General features: G+C 45.1%; 1 protein-coding gene across 2 annotated transcripts in view; it reads left to right on the top strand.

The window, feature by feature from the left end:
- Nucleotides 1-27,499, top strand: part of LOC146830895 (fibrocystin-L-like) — a 1,171,295-nt gene that overhangs the window by 755,587 nt on the left and 388,209 nt on the right. For both annotated transcript variants that reach the window (XM_085605085.1, XM_085605086.1), the window contains exons 49-52: nt 1,291-1,427; nt 6,836-7,862; nt 8,994-9,188; nt 11,325-11,458. In XM_085605085.1, coding sequence (XP_085461211.1) covers nt 1,291-1,427; nt 6,836-7,862; nt 8,994-9,188; nt 11,325-11,458 — 1,493 coding nt within the window. The remainder of the gene's footprint in view (nt 1-1,290; nt 1,428-6,835; nt 7,863-8,993; nt 9,189-11,324; nt 11,459-27,499) is intronic.

The raw sequence follows: 27,499 nt of genomic DNA, 5'->3' as shown, positions 1-27,499 counted from the left end.
AGGCATGGCTTGGCAGTTCGGGCTGGACTGTTCCCATGAGGCACAGGGTCAGACTGATTTGCATATGGCCATGTCTGAACTGGGGTGGCAGAGTGGGCTAAAGAACGGTGATGGATCAAACCCAGATCTGTAGACTGGGTGCGAGTGTTTGATTGATTCTGATGCTCCATCCATCACCACCTCCTTTTGTACCTCTGTGTATGTTAAGAAGCATGTTTAGTCTGTTAAGGCTCATCTATATCTACCTAATGAGGAGTCCTCATTTTTGTCACAATCTGGCATAATCAACAATTTATGTAATTTTAGGTACAGCCAATCTTGAAAGTTATAAAATGATCGGTAAACTCACTGTATTTTTATGAGAGTGTGTTGCAGTACCTGTGAATGACTATGTCTGTTGCTTGTCTTACTCCAAGGCTGATGTTTGGTTTTATTTACACCTATTCTGATATCTGTAGGGCTGTATTACCTTTGTCTAGTTTGTGAATCGCAATGGTTTAATTCTGTGGATGTGTGTTTGTATTAGCAGTCCTCTCCCTAAACCCCTTCTGACATCTCCCTAAGTCCATTTCATTTGGCAGTAGGTATTACCACTGCCCAGCCACTATCCTGGTCCGTCCACATGCACCTAAAAAATGTATTCATATATGTATAGAGATATCTGCCATCGTGGACAAGTTCTCCACACAGAAAGATAAGAGAGGCAGTGTTGGAGGTCTCTATACCTAGGTTTGTGAATTGCTTTGCACCACATGAGTAGTACTACTTTAGGGAGCTTTGTACATGGTGGTTTAACGTTTGTGCACAAAATATTTATCTAAAGTGAAAATTAAGTGCAAACTTACACAAAGCAGTATAGCCATATAAACTAGAAAGTTTATATTAAAAGACAGGACTCAATATTAAAACATGCAAGCCAAATAAACAGGAAAATGGGGAGTCTATGTAATACTCTATAAGATCTGGGTTTGCCAGAGAAGTCAGATAGGGTCAGTATCATGACAAACACCATTTGTGGCAGTTATTTATTCGTTACCTCTAACAGTAGCTGCAGATTCCAAGAATAGGACACTGAGGCCAGGGGAAACGGGTAAGTAGGAAGAAAGAGAAAAAAGCGCTTTCAAACAATTACAAATATTCACATTGAAGTAGCCCTTAGAGCCTCTACATTTTACATCCGTTCTCCATTGTTCTAATACTATACCTCATACCTCTTCTATGTTCATGTGCTGGGAGACTAAACAGACTGACTGAAAGTGCCTTGGCTTACAAGTCATCATGCTTTTGCAGGTGAATTCGCCACACAGACATGTTTCCAGGGGCGCTCTGGTGAAGAAATTGGCAGTGATCAGTTTGGTGGTTGCATCATGTTCCACGCACCCCAGCCAAACAAACAACTTGCAATTGGGAGGATTGAATACGTAGAGGTATTTTTCTTTCTCTGCTTTATTTAACAATCAGAAATTTAATAATGCTAATATAATTCTTTTTTCCGAAGAAAGCACATTTTTATCACATACCTTTTTTATAAATTCCGCTGTCTTTTCAGGAAAGCTGAATTTTTTTAACAGCTTGGCATCAATGATTGTTTGGATATTTCTGAGTTATAAGCAGTGTAAATGAATTGTTATTCAATTAGGCTTCAGAAAATGCTATATTTGTATATGTGGTAATACAATTGGTTATTTTTGAGCGTTCATGCAATGGCCAATACTATTTAGCTCATGGTTGCTAAGAATGAGTCTTTACCCTCCATGGATCCTTTTTTAATAATACATTTTTTAAGTCTGCCCTTTCCTAATATATTTTTTTTTTTTAGAAATTTGTTAACTGCAGCATATCATCTCAGTCACCTCCTAGCGCTATAACAGTCAGATGAGAACCAAAAAAAGGTAAGGATGTGATAAAAGGGTAGTCAGCATGTCAACAGATACATAGAATAAACCAATTTCTTCCATTCTTCAGTTGCTCCCATGAAGACGTAAGACTCAATTGACACCCTGTTTATAATTTTCATCTTTAAGGAGTTTCCTAAATCGGAGGTGATGGGCTTTTTGAAAACATATACTGCACTTGTACACTGGAAGTTCAAGGATTTTCAACATTCTTTAGTCTTTTAAAGCATTGTTGTTGGATCAGGTGAACTGAAGACAATAACAGGTCCATTGCTGAAGAAGAAAGCTGAGCAGATTTCTAAAGGTCTCCATGGCCTGTGCCGCAGCACACTCCTTGCATATTGGGCAAAGATATGATCTTGATCCTGAATCTAAGCAGGAGCCAATATAGAGCCTTCAACAGCAGTTCAATTAAAAGCCTGACTACTGTGTTATGTACTCTTCAGAGACTGATGATGAGATTTTTTGAGAGCAGAAATGCAATATTTGCTGATCATCCTTCATCAAAAAATAATTTTAAAGACAACAAAAATCTATATATGTAGGGTAATTGGCATTTTCCCTGTAACAATGGACAATGCACAAAGAACCTAAAATCATCAGATTATGGTGGCAGCGAATGTGCTGGTTTGGTGTGTTCATTGCTCCCAGAGCTTGTACTTGTTACTCGGACACTTGGGCTCTGAATTACATGATGAACGGCGCTGACTTTAGGCAGCTGGTTGCTGGGCCCACTCATGCGGCAGGACATACTTTAGATGGTATTTTTTCCAACCACCCAGGTCTCAAGTTTACGGGACTACTGCCACTTGTGTGGTCGGATCATGCCGCCGTCCGTTTCGAGTTGACATTGATGGGTTAGAGCATAAAAGGGCAGTGACCTAAAGGCCCCATAACCACTAGAGCATGGAATAAAGTTGAAGGGACAGCTTTGCAGGAGCTTCTAATTGCCACGGCAGGCCAACTGCCAGTGGGAGTGGACGAAGTCTCTGTAGTGTATACGAACTGGCTGGAACAAGCCTGCAAAACATTAGCTCCAGTTAAGACTCTTCGCCCCAAAAGATCCCAACCCTCTGCGCCATGGTTTACAGAGGATTTGAGAAATCAGAAATTCATGTGTAAAAGGCTGGAGCAGAACTGGAGGAAGGGCTATGGAGAAACTGAGAAAACACTGTATAACCTCAGTCTGCAAAATTACAAACAACTGATTTTTGCTGATAAACAAAAGTATTTTGCAACCCGCATTGATTTGGCAAAGAACTCAGCGAAAGAGCTACTTAGAACTGTTTCGAATTTGGGTTCACCAAGTCTGGCAAGATTTAAGCCCAGCCAGGAACTTTGCCGAGACATCGCCAAGTCTTTCTTGACTAAAGTAGAGTCCATCTTCTGTACTTTTAGTGGGTCGAGTACTGGGGGAATATATGCAGCTGCTGAGGAACCAAAGTTAACAACAGTTCCCACTGCCATGTTTGAGAAATTCTCACCAGTGTCCCTTGATGACTTTCAAGAGCTCCTCACGGCAGCAAACTCAGGGTCACCTTACGACCCATGCCCAGTGGCAGTGGCCAAGCTGGCTTCGATCCCTATTGCATCGTTGCTACTACCAATCTTTAAAGGCATGTATGCAACTGGGAAGTTCCCTGCTTGTTGGAAATTAGCCTCTATCCTGCCCCTACTGAAAAAACTCAGTCTGGATCCTAAGGATCTGAACAATTTCCGCCCCATTTCAAGGCTTTCCGTGGGAAAGCTTGGGACCTTTTAAGATCCTTTCTATCAAGCAGAAGACAAATTGTGGCACTTGGAGACCATCAGTCTAAACCTTTTGTACTGCCCTATGGGGTTCCACAGGGCTCTTCCCTGAGCCCCACGTTTCTTAATGTTTATGTTTCCTCTTTAGCGCCTATTGTTAGGGCGTTTGGATTTGGCCTGACATCATATGCGGATGACACCCAAGTTGTGGTGTCCCTGCTAACCGGAGAAGAGGCAGGTTTAGACAATCAATTCCAAGAGTGTATGTTATCAGTGGGGAATTGGATGGCAGAGAACTGCATGAAACTTAACACTGGTAAAACCGAGGTTATGTTGTTTAGTAACAATCCTAACTTCTGGACTCCAAATTGGTGGCCAGTTTCGATGGGCTCTCTCCCCTCGCCCACCAATAAGGTGAAAAACCTGGGTGTGATAATGGTTGAGGGTCTTACCTTTAGTCTACAGGTCAATTCAGTGGCATCAAAAACCTTTTATGTGATAAAAACAATCAGGAAAATACTGACATTCCTGCCCCCAAGCAGCCGGCAAACAGTGGTCACAAGTCTCGTACTGTCGAGATTGGACTACTGTAATAGTTTGTACCTCAATGCTCAACAAAGGCTCCTGAATAAACTCCAAACACTACAGAGTGCAGCAGCCAGTCTGATCTCAGGCACAGCTCGGTTTGCACCCATTACCAAGGAAATAAATAAACTACACTGGCTACCGGTAAGGAACCGAGTTCGCTTCAAAGCCCTTTGTCTACTTTTTAAGGCGCTGCATGGCTCAGGACCTGACTATTTAAAACAGTATTTCCACTAGTACACACCGAAAAGACCACTTCATTCATTAGGGGCTAGGCTGGTTTCAGTACCACGCATAAAAAAAGTTCGATGGGGAGGCAGGAGCTACCTACAGTGGGGCTAAGGCCTGGAACAACCTGCTGTTCCAATTAAGATGCATTACAAACCTTTTAGCTTTAAGGAAAAGCTTTAAGACTTGGCTGTTTGCCCAATAAACCTCTTCCATTCTTTTGTCACTGGAGATTAAACTAGCGCCAGGACACCTCCGGGTAACAGCTGCGCTGTATAAATATCATTAACATTAACATAACATTAAAATAACTCTTCATTGACAAATCAAGTTCCAGTTGCACACTCATGTGGAAATGTTAAACTATAACACCCAATGGTCTCACTGTTGCATGACTTCCACTCTAAATTAGTCAGGGCTGCTTGGCTTAAAAATATGTCATCATTATCCAGTGCATAACTATCAGACCTGAAAAGATGAACAACAGCTAAGATGATGGAAATCACAATGCAACAAAATCATACATATGGGTATATCACCTATAATTTCTGGGATATGATATTCAAAGCCCTAAGAGCAACAAATTATGGACACACCCCTGATGATGCAATGCATCCTAGAAAGTCCAAATTCCACCCTCAATATTTTACCCCTGAAATTGCACGAAAATGCCAAATTCCTGATATAGGGCATACCCCATGTGCAAGTCATTCACAAAGATAAAATCAAACAAAAAGCACATAATTTGTGGAAGTTGAAACAGCACAAAACAATTCTGAATAACTAGAACTGAAACAACTAGTGCCACAAATGCTTACACACAATAAAGGTTAAAAATGGAGCAGAATGGTGAAAAAAATTGATTATTTAAAAAAAATTGATTAAGTTAAATTGTAATTGGATGTTTTCGCATAGATGAAAAGGGATGCAAAGTGCTCTAAATGATGCGACTAGCTGGAGGAATTGAAAGACCCTGAAACAGATGCATACAAGTTGATAATTATGTCTGTGTACAAAATCTAAGAGCAATGTAATTAAAAAAAATGAAGTCTGCATGGGAGGCAGCCTTCCTGTGTAGCATCTAGTCCAGAAAACACACCAAAAAACAAAGATTAATACAAATGCCCCAAGAAAATTCTGTAGAAAGAAGGCCTTTTAAGCTAGTGTTTCCAAAGTAGAAATTCTTTAATACTAAATAGGGTGACAGCTAGCCACCATCAAGACTACTGGACAGATTTACATGGTGATTGTGATTACGAAAACCCCAGCACAAGAATATATCATGCAATGCCACTGGTCCTTTTGCTGAAACAGTAAGCATTTCACATCTTTTTTTGTAAACATCAAGTTACAGATTAGTCTGCATCTCAGGTGGAATGGAATTCCAGATCTTGAAGGTACTTCAGGAGATGCTGTTCTTTTGAAAGGTCTTTTAAGAGAAGAGTGTCAGAGCTTTACAGAAAGTGTCCTACAGAAAAGGTACATTTTCAAAAGAGGTAATTTGGGTTTCCAAATTTTAGAAATAAATACACTATTGAAGCCAATTTAAATAGACCCTCAACTTCAATAGGCAACCTCTGGACTGGATTGACTACAAGATTATGTAGTTTAGTGCCTAATACTAGCCTTACAGCAGACTGTAAGGCTGACATGGAAGGTCATGCTGAGTTTCAGGTATAGCGGAGAGGAGAGTTGCCACAAAAAGGCCTACTTGTAACACTACATGTAACATTTGGAGCAGAACAGTAAATCAGAATGCTTTCTTAGCTGGGTATTTTTGGTGGGGGTTGCCAATAGTCTGAATGCAGCAACACCTATCTAAAACATTGTGATATTGAGTCATCCATTGAAAACAATAAAGTGGCTGAGGGCCAACAAAGGCTGGTATCGACCTTCCGATTCCACATTTGAAGCTCTGCCTTTCTTTCTTTACAGTTAAATTAGACAATTCTACTCAGTGGGTGGAATGTTCTAATACTATTATTGCACTTTTGCCTCAGGGTACAACAGTTATTAAAGGCACCTCTGACTCATTATAAACCTTCGGCCTTACATGCAGCTTAGGCCTCTAACTTGGGCAGAGGGCTATCATCAACTGCTACCACCCTCTGCAGCAAACTATAATGCCGTACTAGCAGTTTAGAAACATATAGATCAAATGTTTGAGTATCTTGTAAGAAGCTGAATCCTTTGGTTATAGATTCAACTGATAAGCAATTCCACATTCCATGTCTTAAGTTTAATATTGACTTCATGAGTTCCTAAAATTCCATCTCACTGTGCTAGAGGCCTTCTACAGGAGGTACTGGGGTATCACATGTTACAAATATCTAATCCAATTGGCAGTACAGTGATACATATTGTTTTCTTTTTTACAGGTATTTCATGCTGGTCAAGCATTTAGATTGGGACGGTACCCCATACACTGGCATCTGATGGGTGATATGCAGTTTAAGTCCTATGTGAGAGGCTGTGCAATTCATCAGACGTACAACAGGGCTGTGACCATTCACAACACACACCATCTTCTTGTGGAGAATAATGTGATATATGATATCATGGGAGGAGCTTTTTTCATAGAAGATGGAATTGAACATGGCAATATTTTGCAGTACAACCTTGCAGTGTTTGTCAGGCAGAGCACCAGTCTCCTGAATGATGATGTTACTCCAGCTGCATTTTGGGTGACTAATCCAAACAACACGATCAGGCACAATGCTGCAGCAGGCGGAACCCACTTTGGTTTCTGGTACAGAATGCATGACCACCCAGATAACCCATCCTTTGACCCAAATATTTGCCAGAAACAGATTCCTCTTGGAGAGTTCTATAACAACACTGTCCACTCCCAGGGGTGGTATGGCATTTGGATCTTTGAGTCCTATTTCCCCACACAGGGTGGCATCTGCTATTCCCGTACTCCACAGCCTGCCATATTTGATTCATTGACAACCTGGAATTGCCAAAAAGGAGCTGAATGGGTAAATGGTGGTGCTCTTCATTTCCGGAATTTTCTAATGGTAAACAATGAGAATGCTGGCATAGAGACTAAGAGAATACTCCTCGACTATGTTGGAGGATGGGGGGAGACCAACGGAGCTGTCATAAAGAATGCCACCATTGTTGGGCATTTGGATGAGCTTGGACTGGGCTCTTCATACTGCTCTTCCAGAGGCATTATCCTTCCCTTTGATGAAGGACTTACAGTTTCTATGACAAAGTTCATAAATTTTGATCGCAGCTGTGCTGCCATTGGTGTGACCTCTGTCGCTCGGGTGTGTACAGACAGATGCGGTGGCTGGAGTGCAAAGTTTGATGGGATCCAGTTTGTTAACACAAGTAACAAGGCTGCATTCAGATGGGAGCATGAAGTTGTTCTGATTGATGTTGATGGATCACTTACAGGTAATTGCCATTAACTCAGTATTAAATATGCATTGAAATGTTACCCTTCTTAGAACTTAATGGCACCACTGAGACAATGTGCCAGCTGATAATCCGAGGGACTCGTGACTGCCACTCTCTTTTTGAGAAGGAATGTGGAATTGCAATATATTGACATAATTAGGGCTATGGTAGCTTTAGGAGTGTAGTTTATGAATAGGAATGGTCTTACTCTTTTGTAGATGTGTGTGTTGTATTAGAATGTCCCTCTGTAAACCCCCCTTACATTTCCCCTAAACCCCTCTCAGTTACCAGTGAATGTTCCCCATTTTCCAGTCACTTTCTCTCCTCACTCCCACATTTATTACAAAGTATCAAGATTGCATTTGCAAAGATCTCCACCACCTTGATGGAGATCTCTGCACAGAATAGATAGGAGGGATGGAAGTCTGCACCATTGGGTTTGTAAATAGCATTTTTTTAACACATGTGCTGTACTAATTAAATTACAAAATGCAGTTTGTCAATATGCCCCTATATTTTTTTAATATATCAAAAGACAACAAACACGTGTAGTACTTTCAAATGAAATAGCATTCATGGTCAAGTGTCTACATTTAGCTACAAATGGCATAATTATGGCAATGATGCTGGAAACGAAAAATTATTTTATTAATAATCGTCAATTGTATTCTATATCTCGAGTTACCAGTTGCCGATCACATAATAATGTTTAATAATGTTTATCTAGATGCACACCATTTCCATTTGCTAGTTGCTGCTCAGTTACGGTGATATGTGTTTATTGGGAGGGGAGACATTCTTATATTTTAGCTTCTCAAATGATCTTTCTTAATCGGTTAGACGAAAGCAGGTCTGGGTGAGCAGCCATTACATGAAAATTCCTAATATGAGTGACTGAATCAATATGTTGCCACTGACTTTGGCAAGAGTTTTTCCTGGTCAGTCCCCACCAATCCAAACCAGTTTTACTGGACACCTTAAACTTCCTAGTGGCGAATGTGCCTGGTTTGAAACATTGTAACATCCATTACGAATGTGCATCTGAGGAATCAATCACAGTAACCGTGGTACTGATGTGGAGTGACACATCTATTGTCTGGCTAATGTAAGGCGTATGTGTTTTTCCAGCAGGTGCCGCGGGCCGTAAAGTAGTTCCCAGAAGTGCTCTTCTGAATCCCTCAGAGTGCAGCCGAAGCGCGGAGTGGAGTTTTGGCTTTGATGGTTTTATTTGCAATTCATCAGTCAGTTTTCATCGTTTGGCCTTCAACAATCCTTCACCATCATCGCTTATTGGACAGGATGTCATTCTTTCCAATGCTTACGGTAACATAGTTTGTGTATTTTCATAAGATCAACACAATCCATAAAATACGCTAAAGCTAGTAAGAAATTAAGACAACCAAAGACATGGTGAAAAACTATTGCATAAGGAGGTTCAGGTGGGAACGCATCATTGCTTTTCACCATGTCTTTGAAGTGATTGTAGCATGAAACTTATCTTGGTGCCTTAATTGGTTGCTCAACCTTGGAATTTTGTTGTTGGGCCACGCAGAATTTCCTGCACGAAAGGGATTCAATTTAATTGGAATCCAAGAACGAAAGGGATTCAATTTAATTGGAATCCAAGAAGCAATAAATTCCATGTCGGTCTGGACATATTTTTTTGAACAGTACACCATGAGCGCTTTTATTTGCAGCTTGCCTTAATCGCTGAATTTGCCCTGAAAATTCGGGGATTCCGTGAAACACGTGATGGCTACTTCAGTGCTATGTTTACTGACCAATTCATTTATTTGAGTACAATTGTTTGGAGTTTTACAATGTAACAATTTGGCTATGTAAACACATTTCAAATATGCACTATCTATAAGTAATACTTTTGAGGTGCTATTGATATTGATTCTTATTTATTATTTGATAGGTGACAAATTGTCATGATACTGATTGTATGTATCAACAACAAAATATAGTAATATCAGACCAACAACTTTCTTTTGTGGTTTATAAATCTGTACTGTATGCTTATGTTAATTCCCCACGACCCTTATTACATTCAAATAACTTTTTGCCAGCTGGATAAACTGACAATTGCGGGTGAGAGTGCAGGGCCAATTCTCGGTTTATCCACTTTTTTCTTTTACAATTGCAACCAAACCCAGTTCACTCCCCTAGGTTAAACACATAAAACCATAAAAATATGATGTCTCCTCATGCATATAGTAAATTAACTCCTCTCCACCTCCCTTTACCTAAACACTGGTCCCTCATTGCAACTTCCCAGGGGTGGCTGCGTTAATAATGGCACCCTTTCAAATCTAATACCTACTAGTGCCATATCACAGATACTGCGCATTTTCCTTGTTTGCACCGGGTCCACCTTTTAAAAGGTGCATCCTGTGCAAACAAGAAAAATGCACTGTATTAGGATGAATGCACTTTCCCCAGGGCAGCCGTGAACTCGCTCTGCCCTGGGGACAGAGAATTAATGTGAAAAGCTGCTTTGCAGTGCAGGCGGGAACCTGCCCGCACTTTGAAGAGGGATTAGAAATCCCCATGCAGGTGGGTGCAGTGAATGACTGCACCAGCCTACAATGGGATGTCTGGGATGTCAATGGGACCTTCATTGCCCCTCCAGAGTCCTGCCATATGGGGGCGCACTGACAGTGCACCACCTTTTAATTGGCGCACTGTCAGTGGGCCTCCTGACAGCTTCTTTTCCTCTGCGGCTGTATCTATAATACGGCACGGGCGCAGAGGCAAAGGGATGCCCTCATTTACATGGGACCATACCCCCATTCAAATAAGGAAACACCTTCTGATGATAGCGCTGGCGCCTTATGTGTGCCTCTGGTATCGGTATTACAGAAGGGGGATGCACAAGTGTCTGTCACCACTTCTGTAATTGCAAAGTGCCGCGGGGTACACAAAATTTGGCACAAACACCCATTGTGCCCTGGGGCACTTCCGTAATACGGCCCCTGATTTGCCAATTGTAATTCTATTTTTTTTTTTTTTTGTTTTTAACTTATTTTTATTGCCATTTTCATATTTCACGCATTGTGCATCATACATAACTTTCAAAATTTATGTAGCACTTAGTTATCTGCCAATTACAAGTTTTGCCTACAAAGATCTTGCATTATATAAGAATTCTGGTGCGTGCCCTGTTAAAATGCGAATGTCGCGTTAATTACCAGGCACTTTCCGCCTGTTAAATTCTGCTAGATTTGAGCTACTGACATTTTTTGGGTGATGTAGATTTTAACATACATGGTGATTAGCAGGTGTGATAAAGTAGACATAAACCCTAATTCCGAATTCTGAGGCAGCAGGAGTTGGAGCAAGGGTCAGAAATGTCCAGTTCACTCATAATGAGGGCCTCCCCTGCCACCCACTATACTTGTATTCTTATTAACTTATAGGTGCCAGTTTTATGATGCTGTCTTGTTTTGTATGTAGGTGTCAGCACTGTTTCTTATTATGCGCCCGGCTGGATGGCTTTGCTTCCAAACGCAAACTCTATCAACTGGTATTTTCATGATGCAGAGTTCATCACCAACATATCGTACACTGCCACATTTTATGGATTTAAGGTAACAGACTAAGGCATGCCTAAAATATCCATGCAACACTATTAAACATTTTAGGCACTGACTGAAATTTTATTTTAAAATTGTGTCTTTATTTCGCTTTAGGTGCTGAAAATACCTCATGACATGCCATGCCTGTATTTTCTTCATTTTTATGTATTGTGTATTTCTTTGTTTTTTAAATATTTACACATCCCATTAGTATAGGCTTTACATTATACTAGACTCAATACGGAAATAGGCACAGCTTTCGCATTTTAGTAGGCTGCGTACTGCAAGAGGTTTTTCTTGTACTTTCTGTATTATGGTTTGACATGCCTGTATCCTACGCAATTATAATGAATATTGGAAAAGAAAATCTCCAATTATATTTTAATTTAGTTAATACTTTGGAAATATGATTCTTACTTGCTACATTTTGAAACAATTAAAAGATATTACGTAATATGTGAATCGTATGTTTGTGTAGGGTAGCAGGGATTTTGGAAGTACTTATTTGTAAGGTTATGTATGGTTTAACCACTGGCGGCTCGCACAGGTAATGCTGTGGGGTGGTAAGGTGGGGTAGTGGAGTTCGACATACAACAGGAAAGTGGAAAGTAAATAAATAAAACCACTTACCTTGGGCTTCCTGCATCACCGGTGAGCGCAAAGTAAGTGGTTTTATTTATTTATTTATTTACTCTCCACTCTATTGTCGTATGTGGAAATCCACTAGCCCCCCACCCGGCCCGCTTTACCTGTGCGAGCTGCCACTGGTTTTAACAATACAATAATGTAGCACAAACATAAATCTAAGTTCAACATCTTGAAAGGCAGGTGTTTAGGTCTAAAGAATCACAACGATAAGGGAGCTGTGAGGCTGGAGCTAGCATGACTTTCTATGTGTGGTTATCTTCAATCATAACAGCATCACCCACTTTCTCACCATAGATAAAGGAAATGGGAAAACATTTTCTCATTCATAGTGATGCAAGAGACCGAAAGGCTAAACTCATCTAACTCCATTGAATCACCACATAGAAGAATCTCTTTATGTAGTTGTAACCTGCAGCTGTCTCCCATCCAAATACAGCTTCATGACCTTTGATTGAAACTGTTTACATGTGTTGCCAGCAAACACCAGAAACATGACAGCCATCAGTGTTCCTCTATTAGCTCCCAGCATTCTTGAGTCGAGTAACCAATAACATGAAACACACTCCCGGTGCTGCAAGCAAATAAATCAAGCAGAGGAGATGAAGAGTAGTCAGATAAAATACTCGGCCTGCTTTACAGTGACTGTTAGACTTGGCACCATTGGCGTGGTTCTCCCCTGCATTTTTTGCTTTTGCCTCCTATGTTTTTGCTGTGTGTTGGACTCAGTTTTGCTGGTCTAGATGCTTTGGGCACTTTGCCACTGCTGTTCATTGCCAAAGTGCAAGTGCTACCTTTGTAAATTTATGTTATGGATTAGTGATTCCATGATTGGCATATTTGATTTACTGGTCAGACCCTAGTACAGTGCACTGTGTGCCCAGGGCCTGTCAATCAAATGCTGCTAGTGGGCTGCAGCACTGATTGTTCCACCCACAGAAGCAGTTTGTAAAAGGTAACTCCGGCCTGCCATTGCAGAGCCTGTGTGAAGTCTGGGACTGCCATGTCGACTTGGCAAGTGCACACACTTGCCAGTCCCTAACATTCCCTTTTCTTACATGATAGCCACCCCTAAGGTAGGCCCAAGGTACCCCTGTGGGCAGGGTACATTGTATGTAAAAGGTAGGATATGCTCTGATGTGAGTAGCATGTCCTGATAGTAAATTAGTGCCAATTTCATTTTTCTCTATTGCAAGGCTACCTGCTCCCATAGGACACAATGGGGAGTTTGTTTATAACATCTTATAAACATATCGGCCCCTGGGAACAAGGTAGAAAAATAAAGTTTGTTATACCTGAACTCAGAATGTTAAAATACATCTTTTAGGGAAGGCGATTTTTACATTCTGTGTTTGAAAATACCACTTTTAGAAAGTGGATATTTTCTTGTTTTACCATCCAGTATGCCTCTGCTAGGTTTGTGTATTGCATGTCTGGCTTTTGTATGACAGGGGCTGGATAGTGGCAGTGGCACCAGAAGTCTGATGAGTCAGGGCTGGGCTGAATAGACCTGGGCTGCATCTAGAGTAGGGGGAGGAGATCTCCTTTCACCTGAATGGGCCTGGTCTGCCTTCAACAATGCTGTCTCCACCTCCTGCCAAGAACTGCACCAGTGAGGACAGAACTGGTTTTGGCTGGGTACAGACACTCTCTGTGTTCAGAGAACAAAGGATTTTGGTGTATAAAAAGAGGGACCCAGACTCCAGACTTTAAGATCACTTCTGGGAAATCAAGAGGAACCTTTGCCAAGGAGAAGAGCCATAGAAGCTGAGGAGGAACACTGCTCCTGTGCTGTTTGATGTCTGGGGTTGGCCTACAGTGGCTTCTTGCTGCCAAGGAAAGGAGAAAAGGACTTTGCTGCTTGATTTGTCCCCTGATTGAAGAAAAAGATCTTCAAGGGCTTGAACTGAGCTTGCTCCCTGTTCTAGAGGTCTCAGGAACAGCAAAGACCTCACCATGTCTGTGGGCACCGTCTCTGCTCGTCTCCACAGAAGAAAAGGGTAACCGACTTTGTCATCGAGTTCCTCTCAGGATTCCATGTCCTGAAAGCACCGCCGAGAGCAAGACCTCGCTTCGCAATGAAACCCTGGTCTCACTGACTCCGTCAAAGAGCCGCTGCTTGCACCGTGTCCTGTGGGCTCAGCACTCCGCAACTCTTTGCTACTCGCTGCAAGGACGTCACCGACTCCGTCGCTTCCCAACCCAAACACCGACCTGCTCCGTTGCCACACTGTGACCTGCCAGCACCGCGGCGAGTGGCATCTCACCCTTCAATGCAAGCCCAGGCCTCAGCGACTCCATCAACGAACCGCTGCCTGCACCGAATCGTGAGGACCTCGTTCGCCGCAATGCTCCGTTTCACAGTGCGACCATGACGTTTGTCCCGACCGACTCGCACTGATGTGTTGGTCGCAACAAGAAAGGTACTGTGTCTGAGTCTGTTGATGCTTTAGCTTGCCCGTATCGACGCGGTCGGCTGGAATTGTTAGACTCTGTTGTATTAAGTATCATGGTAGCCCCAGGAGGAGCTACTGAGTTGGAAGAACTGTGTTTTATTGATTTTCCTGCAATTTAAAGATTATTTTGCACAAGTACTATTTTTCAAGAGTATTGTATATTGGATTTTTATCGTATATGGTCTTGTTGGTTTAGATAAAGATGTACTATTTTTCTAAACTGGTGTGGTGTCCATTTGTAGTGCTTTAACTGTATTACTGTATGTGTTCACAAATACGTTACACACTGCCTCTGAGATAAACTTGTCTGCTCGTGCCAAGCTACCAAAGTAGTGAGCAGGGGTTATTTCAGGAGTGTATCCCCCTTACCCTGACTAGAAGCAAGGGTCCCTATTTGGACAAAGGTACCTACCTCTGCCAACTAGAGACCCCCATTTCTAACAGTGACCATTGAGGCAAAAAGGAAAAGCCCACTCACTGAGAGTGAGCCTTAGATAAGACTTCTTACTGTACCTTGGAACTGACCACAACCATGGGCTTCATCCATCCTACCATGCCCAGCATGAAATGTGTGGATATTGTGGTACCTTTCGGAAGCTGGCTCTTTATGTGATATATCAGAAATCTGATGTACCGTGTAAAGAGTCCAGGGATTCTATTCTGAGTGGACAGGGACTTGCTATGCAATCCCAATGTTCCCTATTAGTGGTAGTATGGTTGAGCAGCCATAGGCTTAACACAGAGTAATAGTTTCAAAGCCATCTGACCCTTCTCCTTTGCCAAGACTCTCTCTGCTTCAGCTTTTCTCAGCTGAGATGAGATGAATCCCCCGCTGGATCTGAAATAGGAAGCAATGTATCCTCCCACACCCTGTCTACTGAAAAGTTGACAGACACAAGCTGCAGCTAGACAGACTGCCTGCAGAAGAGAAACGGGCTGAGAATGGTAGAGCCTTAGCAAAGGAGAAGGCAAAGGCATAAAGGGCCTTCATGGAAAAGAGGATGCTGTGGGCTCATGAACTGAGTCTGAAGCGGCTGGACTTGAAGGGCAAACATCTGTCAGAGTCCACCAAAAATGGTGTCAGTAACAACAGTGTCCAATAGAGATCAATGAATCCACATACCCAAAGACCTGCTGCCCAGCATTTTCATGGGGGATAGTATTGTTAGGTGGTTTGCAGACTATGAAGTAGCCCTTAAAATACATAAGGTTCCAGAGGAGGTTGGGGGCACAGTCTGTGGAGGCACATGCCAGATGTATGGAGGGATAACCTGTTGGCTTTAGACGTGGCTGACCAGTTGTTCTACACCCCCATGACAGTAGCCCTTATTACTAAGTGTAGCCTCACACCAGTTGGGTACAGCTTAAGATTTAGGGACAGTCACATACTGACTAGCCAGACTTGGGAGATTTTCTGAACTTCTCTAGTATGGCACTAGGGTGCAGGGCAGCTACGTGAGTGAGTCCCTTATCCCCAAGAGGTGCCTCTCTCGGTATTGGACCCTTGGCTGGCATCAGAGGGCACTCCTCTGACTCAAAATGGAGAAATTCTGAAGTTTTGGGCTCTTTGAGACTCCAAACATGTTCGTGCCAAGATCTTGCACCTGCACCAACCCCCAACCTAAAATACAGGTGACTCTGTGCACTACAGCGAGCACCAGTGACTACCATGAATACGAGAGCTGCACTTCACACTGCAGCATGGTTAGCACATGGTGACCGCCAACACAAATCTCCAGGAACTACTGTCCACAAAGCCTAGCCTGCTCTTCATGCTACAGAAACGGCCATCCATGATATGTCATTACAATGATATATATGTGAATATATTATCTACTGGCGGTCGCCAGTAGATAGTTATAGTTAGGACCTATTTTCCATAGGAAATCCACAACATTCTATTGGGAATAACGTTGGCGCCGGTTGACGAATCTTCGCAAAATTTTCCAAACTTTTGGCCAGATCCGCACCGCTCCTACCCTGAAAGTTTTGCGGTGATCCGTCAAGCGGGGGCTGAGAAAAAAGGGGGGTTCCAAAACGCGTTTTCCCCATGCAATTTCCCATAGGATCTGTTGTCGCAGCTACAGCCCGAACCGCTGAACGGAATGACACCAAATTTGACAAAGAGGTAGTCCTCAGCTCGGACTCGTGCCTTTTGCTTAAATGGTGTAAATCCGTTCAGTAGTTCCTGAGAAAATTAGAGTTAAAAGTACATATATATCTATGGCTGGGGAGGATCCGCGGATCCTCCCCGCACCCTCCCCGAACCCTCCCGAGCACGAGCTGAATGCTAATTGGCTGCCAACACTCTGAATCAGGAAGTGTTGGCAGCCATCTTGTGCCTCGGTAGAACCGAGGCACAAGAAAGCACAAAAACAAAGACGCAAAACGCGACAAGGGGGCAGGGTAGAAACACCCTGACCCCCTAGGCCTGCTCAGGGGGTCCCACAAGGACCCCCAAGGTCAAAAAAAAAAATATTTTTTTTTTAAATCGCGGGATGCGCGTAGGGTCCGCGCATCCCGCGAATGAAAAAAGAAACGAAGTGCGGGCTCCAGCGCTTCGTTTTTATTTAGCCCCTGGGGGGGTCAAGTCCCGGGGGCAATGTTTTTATCATAATGGGGGGCCCAGAGGGGCCCCCCAGCGCCGGGGACTGCCACCCCCGGGGCTTAACTGAATGTATGCGGGGGGCTCATGGCCCCCCCACATGCCCCGGGGACCGCCACCTCCCCGGGGCACTAAATATTAGTCACGGACCCCCAAGCCCCGGGGACCACCACCCCCCGGGGCTTAAAATTCAGGGGGAGCCAAAGATGGCCCTGGGGACCACCACCCCCCAGGGCCGGCTCCTGCAGTGTCCCGGGGTGCGCACCCCCGGGACACTGCTCCCGCCCTGCCATAGCAAACTGCTTTGGTATTTGGAAACCTGCTCTCTCTTCCAAATACCAAAGACGATTGCTTTTCCACACGGGGAGCAGCATGTTAGCTGCTCCCCATGTGGAAAAGCAATGCCAGCTCCCGCAGGACACGGGGAGCCGGCGGGGCCATGGGGGGATTGGGACCCTCCCCACGGTCCCCAACGTGAAGGCCAGGCCCCGGGGGATGGGGTCCCCGGGGCCAGTAGTGGCCCGGGAGGGGGGCCACGCGGCCCCCCTTCCCAAAAATAAATTAAAAAAAATAATTTTAAAAAACGGCCCAGGGGGATGGAGTCCCCGGGGCCAAAATGTGCAACAGGAGGGGGGCTACGCAGCCCCCCTCCATAAATAAAAAATAAAATAAAAAGGGCCATGCCCCGGGGGATGGGGTCCCCGGGGAAAATTTTGGCCTCGGGAGGGGGGCCTCGCTGCCCCCTTCCCAAATTTATTTTTTTGTTTTAAATAAAGAAAAACAAATTGGGGGCAGGCCCTGGGGGATGGGGTACCCAGGGCCAAAAAATAAGAAAAAGAAGGGGGGCTACGCAGCCCTGCTTCTTAAAAAGGAGAAATATTTAAAAAACGGGATCGGTGGGAGGACACGCCCCCTCCTTTCATCACTCTGCAAACGCGCCCCCTGGCGCGTTTGCAGAGGGGGAACAAATTCCCCTTCAATACTGGGGGTCCCTGGGGGCCAACTACCCCAGGGACATGCTGGAGGTACCTGGTGGGCTAGTTGGCCCCCAGGGGACCTCAGGATTGAAGAGGAATTAATTCCCCAACTTAAAACGCGCCACAGGGCGTGTTTGCACACGTCACCTCAGGCCCCTCCCCCTTCCTTCACCATTGTACAAATATTCCTCTAAAATCAGCCGAACTACGAATTCTGATTTACTCACCTGTTATCAGGAGAGAACCCAGGGCTGCATCTTTTAGCCCAGCACTGACCCTGAAAAGTAATTCTAAGCATACTTACCAGTAACTTGTATTTCCTTCCATAGGAATCCATTGTGTGGTTTTCACCAGAAAATGTTCAAAGTGTCCATTTTTGAAATGTACAAATATTCCTCTAAAATCAGCCGAACTAAGTGTCTATTTTCACAACCTAAAAATATTCCTAAAAAATCGTCTGTATGACTTAAATACATTCTTTCAACTGTTTACAGGAGGTTGGCCAGTGCTGGATCCAGGATCCACCACTGAGTAAAAAAAAGTAACGATAACACTACTTACCTGCTAAGTGAATTTTCTGCCGTACGATAACATTGGTGAATCTATGGGAAAAAGTTTCTAAGTGTCAACTTTTAAAATACAATAATATTCCTTAAAAATCACTACTGTAACCAAAGCGCTTTTACTCAACTGTTTACAGGAAATGTCCAAGGACTGAATCTAGGATCCAGTCTTGTGGTTGGAAAAGTAATCCATAAAGTAATTAATTGCATTTAACTAGAAATTCACATTGAGCTCAATGTTGCTTTGTGTTTGAAATTGTGTTGCCCATTGCAACAACTGTAACTACTGTACTTAAAAGTCTGTTGCCTATTTTCCAAGTATTTAAACTAAAGTAATTCATTCTGAGAAAGTATATTTTGTATTGTAATGTATAATGTAATTATAATGTAATTTAAAAAAATATATCTAAAAATAAATAGTTTAAAAAATGTAGTAAATCAGTATCAAAAAAATCAGTATAACAATTAATACATTCAAAATTGTCATTTAGAAAACCTTTGAAATTCACTGAAAAAACCATAGGTTTCAGGCCTGATATAGTTAGGAATTAGCATTTAAAAAACCTTTGAAATTCACTGAAAAAACCATAGGTTTCAGGGGCGTTATAGTTAGGAATTGGCATTTAAAAAACCTTAAAAATTCACTGAAAAAACCATAGGTTTCAGGGGCGTTATAGTTAGCTGGACATTTCCCTCGTAGAAAACCCTAGAAATTCCCCTGTTATAGTTAGTTCAGCTAACTATAACTCGCGCCCCCGCAATGCACTGCTGATGACGTCACATATTACATCACTCATGACATGGTCAGTGACATCACTGATGACATCTGAAATGACATCACTGATGAAATAACTGATGACGTCATCCATGTGATAAATTAGTGCATCTTCTCACACCCTTTGATATACTCAATCAAAATTTCAGACGTCCATTCTCAAAACCATAGATACTCTAATACCAATAACTACATACCCACTCATTGACTCTTAGATCTACACACACATCCACTCACTCACCTGTACAGTCACTCATACTTACAGTCACTAAGTACAGGACTATCATATGCATTTATACACCTACATAGACACTCACACACCACCAATCATCCATAGAGGTACTCTCACACATAGTCAGTCATGCAAATAATTAATCACACTCCCATTTACTCACCTATGCAGTTATACATACACAAGTTCACTTACTCATAAAATAGTACCACATTCTTACGCTCTTATACAATCACTGATACAAGCACACACTCATCCATACAGCCACTCTCACAATCACACACTCTCACATATACCCACTTATATACTCTTACACACATATATACTGCCTTTCACATATGTAGTTACTCTAAGATATACATTCAATCACTAACATACCCATACATACACTCACCCAACTATACAGTCCATCACAGATGCACTCTTAAAACCATGCACCCATAGAATCACCCACTCACACATGTATGCACAGAGTCACACACACCCCACCCACACAAACACTCAGGCACCCAAACAGATACCCCCGGGGCTTAACTGAATGTATGCGGGGGGCTCATGGCCCCCCACACGCCCCGGGGACCGCCACCTCCCCAGGGCACTAAATATTAGTTACGGACCCCCAAGCCCCGGGGACCACCACCCCCCGGGCTTGAAATTCAGTGGGAGGGGGGCCGCGCGGCCCCCCTCCTGGAGCCAAAGATGGCCCTGGGGACCACCACCCCCCAGGGCCGGCTCCTGCAGTGTCCCGGGGTGCCCACCCCCGGGACACTGCTGTTTGCAATGGCAGGGTGGGAGCCTCGCGGCTCCCGCCCTGCCATAGCAAACTACTTTGGTATTTGGAAGAGAGAGCAGGAAACTGGCTCTCTCTTCCAAATACCAAAGACGATTGCTTTTCTACACGGGGAGATGTTAGCTGCTCCCCATGTGGAAAAGCAATGCCGGCTCCCGCAGGACACGGGGAGCCGGCGGGGCCATGGGGGGATTGGGACCCTCCCCACGGTCCCCAACGTGAAGGCCAGGCCCCGGGGGATGGGGTCCCCGGGGCCAGTAGTGGCCCGGGAGGGGGGCCACGCGGCCCCCCTTCCCAAAAATAAATTTTAAATATTTTTACAAAAAATGGCCCCGGGGGATGGGGTCCCCGGGGCCACAATGGGCCACAGGAGGGGGGCTACGCAGCCCCCCTCCATAAATAAAAAATAAAATAAAAAGGGCCATGCCCCGGGGGATGGGGTCCCCGGGGAAAATTATGGCCTCGGGAGGGGGGCCCCCTTCCCGAATTTTTTTTTTTTAAATAAAGAAAAACAAATTGGGGGCAGGCCCTGGGGGATGGGGTCCCCAGGGCCAAAAAATAAGAAAAAGAAGGGGGGCTACGCAGCCCCGCTTCTTAAAAAGGAGAAATATTTAAAAAACGGGATCGGTAGGAGGACACGCCCCCTCCTTTCATCACTCTGCAAACGCGCCCCCTGGCGCATTTGCAGAGGGGGAACAAATTCCCCTTCAATACTGGGGGTCCCTGGGGGCCAACTAGCCCACCAGGAACCTCCAGTATGCGCCAGGGGGCTGCGTTGCAGAGAGGTGTAATGAGGCCACACCCCTTTTTACACCTCTCTGCAACGCAGCTGCCTGGCACTTACTGGAGGTACCTGGTGGGCTAGTTGGCTGCCAGGGGACCTCAGGATCCAAGGGGACTTAATCTCCCAACTTAAAACGCACCACGGGGTGCATTTGCACAGTGGTGAAGGTAGGGGGCGGGGCCTGAGGTGATACTGTGCAAATACGCCCTGTGGTGCGTTTTAAGTTGGGCTATTCATTCCTTTTCAATCCAGAGGTCCCCTAGGGGACAATTAGCCCATCAGGTACCTCCACTAAGCGCCACGGAGCTGCGCTGCAGAGTGTTGTAAAAAGGGTTGTGGCCTCGGAACACCTCTCTGCAAGGCAGCTCCTTGGCGCATATTGGAGGTACCTGGTGGGCTAGTTGGCCGTCAGGGGACCTCAGAATTCAAGGGGACTTAATCTCCCAATTTAAAACGTGCCTCGGGGTGCGTTTGCACAGTGGTGAAGGTAGGGGGCGGGGCCTGAGGTGAGATATGTGCAGACACGCACTGTGGCGCTTTTTAAGTTGGGGAATTAATTCCTCTTCAATCCTGAGGGTCCCTGGGGACCAACTAGGCCACCAGGTACCTCCAGTAAGTGCCACGGAGCTGTGTTGCAGTGTGTTGTAAAAAGGGGCGTGGCCTCTGAATACCTCTCTGCAATGAAGCTCCCTGGCGCATACTGGAGGTACCTGGTGGGCTAGTTGGCCCCCAGGGGACCTCAGGATTGAAGAGGAATTAATTCCCCAACTTAAAACGCGCCACAGGGCGTCACCTCAGGCCCCTCCCCCTTCCTTCACCATTGTTCAAATATTCCTCTGAAATCAGCCGAACTACGAATTCCGATTTACTCACCTGTTATCAGGAGAGAACCCAGGGCTGCATCTTTTAGCCCAGCACTGACCCTGAAAAGTAATTCTAAGCGTACTTACCAGTAACTTGTATTTCCTTCCATAGGAATCCATTGTGTGGTATTCACCAGAAAATTTTCAAAGTGTCCATTTTTGAAATGTACAAATATTCCTCTAAAATTAGCCGAACTACGAATTCCGATTTACTCACCTGTTATCAGGAGAGAACCCAGGGCTGCATCTTTTAGCCCAGCACTGACCCTGAAAAGTAATTCTAAGCGTACTTACCAGTAACTTGTATTTCCTTCCATAGGAATCCATTGTGTGGTTTTCACCAGAAAATTTTCAAAGTGTCCATTTTTGAAATGTACAAATATTCCTCTAAAATCAGCCGAACTACGAATTCTGATTTACTCACCTGGGAAGGTCGCGGTCTCAAGGGAGAGATTGATGATGTTGTGCAGGTGGGGTGCGATGGAGCTGCTGACTTTGTTGAAGATGTGGTTCGGGAATGGGTCAGACGGGGAGCCGGAGTGGATTGTGCTCATGGTCTTGATGGTGTCATCGATGCTCACGCTGGTCCAGGCTAGCAGGGGGTTGTGGTCGATGGTCTGTGGAGTGTCTGTTGTGTTGCTGTCTGTTGGGGCTGTGTGGGTGTTGAAGTGTTGTGGATGTCTGCTATCTTGTGGTGGAAGAAAGTGGCATGGGAGTCGCACAGGGCTTGCAACGGCGGGATGTCGTTGGTGTTGGAGCTGGGGTTAGAGAGTTCCTTCACGATGATGAAGAGCTCCTTGCTATTGTGTGCGATGTTGTTGAGGTGGTCTTTGAAGGAGGTCCTCTTGGCAGTCCTGATGAGGTGATGGTGGTTGTGGGTGGCATCCTTGTGGGCTACGTGACTGTCCGGGGTCTGTTCGCTGTGCCATTTCTTCTCTAGTTTCCGTCAGGCTCGCTTGGAGGCTAGGAGTTCTGGGGTGAACCAGCTGGCCCTCTTGCTGGTTTCTCTGTGGGGGGGTTCTTCAGCGGGGCGAGAGTGATGGTGCAGTCGTCGATCCAGCATCTGAGGCTGTGGGCAGCGTCATCGGTGTTGGAGGGTTTGGTGGGTGGGCTGAGAGCGAGGTTTGCGTGTAGTTGGTCGTCGGTGATTTTTCTCCAGCAGCGGCGAGGGATCTGTTGGGTGCGGTGGTGTGTGGTGGGTTTCTGGAAGGAGAATTGGATACAGCGGTGGTCGGTCCAGAGGAGTTCGGTGGTGTGGCTGAAGGTGACGTGGGGGCTTGCGGAGAAGATGGGGTCAAGCGTGTGGCCAGCGGAGTGGGTAGGCGTTGTGATGAGTTGCCTCAGTCCGAGGTTGGCGAGGTTATCGATCATGGTTGTCGAGTTGCTGTCGTTGTTGTTCTCAAGGTGAAAGTTCAGCTCTCCGAGGAGGATGTAGTCGGTGGAGGTCAGGGCGAGCGTACAGATGAAGTCAGCGATAGAGTCGTTGAACTGGAGTCGGGGTCCAGGGGGTCTGTAGATGAGGGTGCCTCTGAGGGTGTAGTTGGGGTCTGTGTGGATGTGGAAATGCATGTGTTTGGCGGTGCGGTGCTGAGAGTGTCGTCGGTGCTGGTCGAGACCCTGATGCTGTTCTTGTGGACGATGGGGATTCCTCCTCTGACTCCGTTGGTGAGGTCTCTGAGGGTCATCCTGTAGCCGTCTGGGATGGCTATGGCGATGTCGGGTACGGAGGAGTCATTCATCCAGGTCTCTGTTAGGAAGGTGACATCCGGGGATGATGTGTCGAGCAGGTCCCAGAGCTCGACGGCGTGTTTGCGTGTAGAGCGGGTGTTCAGTAGGATGCATCGGAGGTGGTTGAGGTCTTTCTTGGCGGGTTGTTTGGCGGCTCTGAGGCTGGTGTAGCTGCAGTTCTGGCAGGTGAAGGGACCGTGTGTGCATTTTGGGGTGGCCTTGAAGCAGGTGTGGGTCCGTCCGGGGTTGAGAGCGTGGAGTGTGCTGGCATCGTAGCGGTGGTGGTCGTCATGGCGGGTGCGGGGACCAGGGCTTCTGGCACTGGGCGTGGTCCAGGCACGGATAGGTGCAGTCGGGCTTGCCTTTGGTGCGCCTTCGGCACGCAAGCGGCACGCCAGCAGCGCGTCCGCTGCGCGCCTGCACAGCGGCCGCCATATATGGGGATGTGGGAGGGAGGAGCAGCTGGGAGGCGGGAGGCAGGGGCAGCGAATGGGCAGTGAGGGGGGCGGGCCACAGGGGACACAGCGGCGGGAACGGGAGCGGCGAGGGCACCTGAAGGCAATCAGCCACAATCAGGGGCAGCGAGGGGGAACAGAGGGCAAAAGGGCACAGAATAAAGGGGCAACGAGGGGAACAGAAGGAAAGAGGGCCCAAAATGAAGGGGCAACGAGGGGAACAGAAGGCAAGAGGGCACAGAATGAAGGGGCAACGAGGGAAACAGAAGGCAAGAGGACACAGAATGATGGGGCTTTGAAGGTACCAGAAGACAAGCAAAACGGGCACAAATCAGGGTCAGCGAGGGGGAACAGAAGGCAAAACGGGTACAAATCAGGGGCAGCGAGGGGGAATAGAAGGCAAGAGGGCACAGAATGAAGGGGCAACGAGGGGAACAGAAGGCAAGCAAAACAGGCACAAATCAGGGGCAGCGAGGGGGAACAGAAGGCAAGAGGGCACAGAATGAAGGGGCAACGAGGGGAACAGAAGGCAAGCAAAACAGACACAAATCAGGGGCAGCGAGGGGGAATAGAAGGCAAGAGGGCACAGAATGAAGGGGCAACGAGGGTAACAGAAGGCAAGCAAAACGGGCACAAATCAGGGGCAGCGAGGGGGAACAGAAGGCAAGAGGGCACAGAATGAAGGGGCAACAAGGGGAAACAGAAGGCAAGCAAAACGGGCACAGATAAGAATGCAGGCAGTACAGGGAAGACAGACAGTGTCAGAGATACAAACCTAAGTCCTACCACTGGCCACCAGGGATGAGTTGCAGGTGGTATCCTGCGGGTGGAGGAGGGCCTCAACTTCTACAGCAGCGGCAGCTGGGGCAGGGTCAGGACACACAACAAGGTCAAGGGTTATCCGTCCTTTAAATTGTGTGTGGATTTGTGCGTTTTCAATCATAGTATTTGAGTGGATCGTGAACCAATACCTAATATTAATGAGATTCTGAGCACCTTGAATGTGGGAGCCATTTTACCACCCTAGACATTTTAGCTGCTTACCACTAGGTAGTTTTGGTTGAAGAATCCAGAAATCTCACTTCTTTTATCACTCTCCTGGGAGCATATTGTTACAAACATATGACTTTTAGTCTGGCATCGGCCCCATCGGTTTTCCAGAGACTGATGATGTTGATGTTAAGAAGGTTGTGTGGTGTACTGTACTTTCACAATGATATCTTGATATTTGGGAGTAGTGAACATGATGAAAAATTGAAGGGTTTTGAAAGCTATTGTGGATGTGCTATCTCCTGTAAATAAGGAATATTTCCTCACTTTGCCCAGCAGACATCGCTCCTTAGGGACCGTCTAAAAAAGGGTGTGCTTGTGTTTGCAGTGAGTAGTGCCAGCATGCGGTTGTGGTGATCAAAAGGGACATTGCAGCATCCCTTATTTTTAAACCATTCAACCCTGATGCCAGCAATAACAGCCTTGGTGCAGTGTTAATGCAGAAGAAAGTTAATGGTAGGGAGGAAATAATTGTGTGCGCATGAAGAATATTAAGGAGTTTGGAATTGACCTACTCTACCGTTGAAAAGGAGGCCATGGCATTGTGGTGAGCTACCCAACATTTTTGAACATTTGTGTGGGAAGTTCTGATTGTGTTGCGCACAGTTCATAAACTGCTAGTTGATTTGTTTAGCACCAAAACGGGGGTAAGAGCTAACCTTGGAGTAGGTACATGGCAATGGTTCAGTGACTAAATATCGAGGGACACAATATAGAATGCACAAAATATCGACACCAAAATATAGAATGACAGAATATCGACTCCCTATCTACAAACAGGTATGTACTAAAATATCGATTCCAAAATATAGAATGTTAAAATATAGTTAGCCAAAATATAGAATTTTTAAATGTATTAAAAAGAATATAAAATTAATTAAATATTCAAAACAATTAAATAAAACATACATAATATAATATAAAAAAGCTTAAAATTTAAACATAATAAAAAAATGTAAAAAAAGTAGATATTTTGTTGGATAGTGAGAGCGTAAAAATTACTACTCCAACTCGAGTGAGTGCAACAGTAGGGAAAACGTTGGATAGCGTAGGGGTAAAAATTACTATTCCTACTCCAGTGAGTGCAACAGTAGGGAAAACATTAGATAGCGTAGGGGTAAACATTACTGTTCCCAGTCCAAAGAGTGCAACAGTAGGGAAAGCATTGAATAGCGGGAGAGTAAAAACTACTATTCCCACTCCAGAGAGTGAAACAGTAGGGAAATCGTTGGATAGCAGGAAGGGAAAAATTACTATTCCCACTCCAGTGACTCCAACAGTAGGGAAAGCATTGGATAGCTTAGGGGTAAAAATTACTATTCCCACTCCAGAGAGTGCAACAGTACGGAAAGCATTGTATAACGGGAAGAGAAAGATTACGATTCCCACTCCAATGAGTGCAACAGTAGAGAAAGCGTTGGATAGCGTAGGGATAAAAATTACTATTCCCACTCCAGTGAGTGCAACAGTAGGTTAAACGTTGGATAGCGTAGGGGTAAAAATTACTATTCCCACTCCAAAGTGTGCAACAGTAGGCAAAGCGTTGGATAGCGGGGGGTAAACATTACTATTCCCACTCCAGACAGTGCAACAGTAGGGAAAACGTTGGATAGTGTAGGTGGAAAAATTACAATTCCCACTCCAAAGAGTGTAACAGTAGGGAAAGCTTTGTATAGCGGGAGGGTAAAAATTACTATTCCCACTCGAATGAGTGCAACAGTAGGGAAAGCGTTGGATAGCGGGAGAGTAAAAATTATTATTCCCACTCCAGTGAGTGCAACAGTAGGGAAAGCGTTGGAAAGCGGTAGGGTAAAGTTACTATTGCCACTCCAGAGAGTACAACAGTAGGGAAAGCATTGGATAGCGGGAAGGTAAAAATTACTATTCTCACTCCAGTGAGTGCAACAGTAGGGAAAGTGATGGATAGCGGGAGGGTAAAAATAACTATTCCCACTCTAGTGACTGCAACAGTAGGGAAAGAGTTGGATAGCGGGAGGATGCAAAATACTATTCCCACTCCTCAGAGTGCAACAGCAGGGAAAACATTGGATAGCGTAGGGGTAAAAATTACTATTCCCACTCCCAAAGAGTGCAACAGTAGAGAAAGCGTTGGATAGAGGGAGGGTAAAA

The sequence above is a fragment of the Triturus cristatus genome, chromosome 5_1 (assembly GCF_964204655.1).
Source record: "Triturus cristatus chromosome 5_1, aTriCri1.1, whole genome shotgun sequence".
In the NCBI taxonomy this organism is placed as follows: Eukaryota; Metazoa; Chordata; class Amphibia; order Caudata; family Salamandridae; genus Triturus; species Triturus cristatus.
This window is presented reverse-complemented; position numbering and strand designations above follow the sequence as displayed.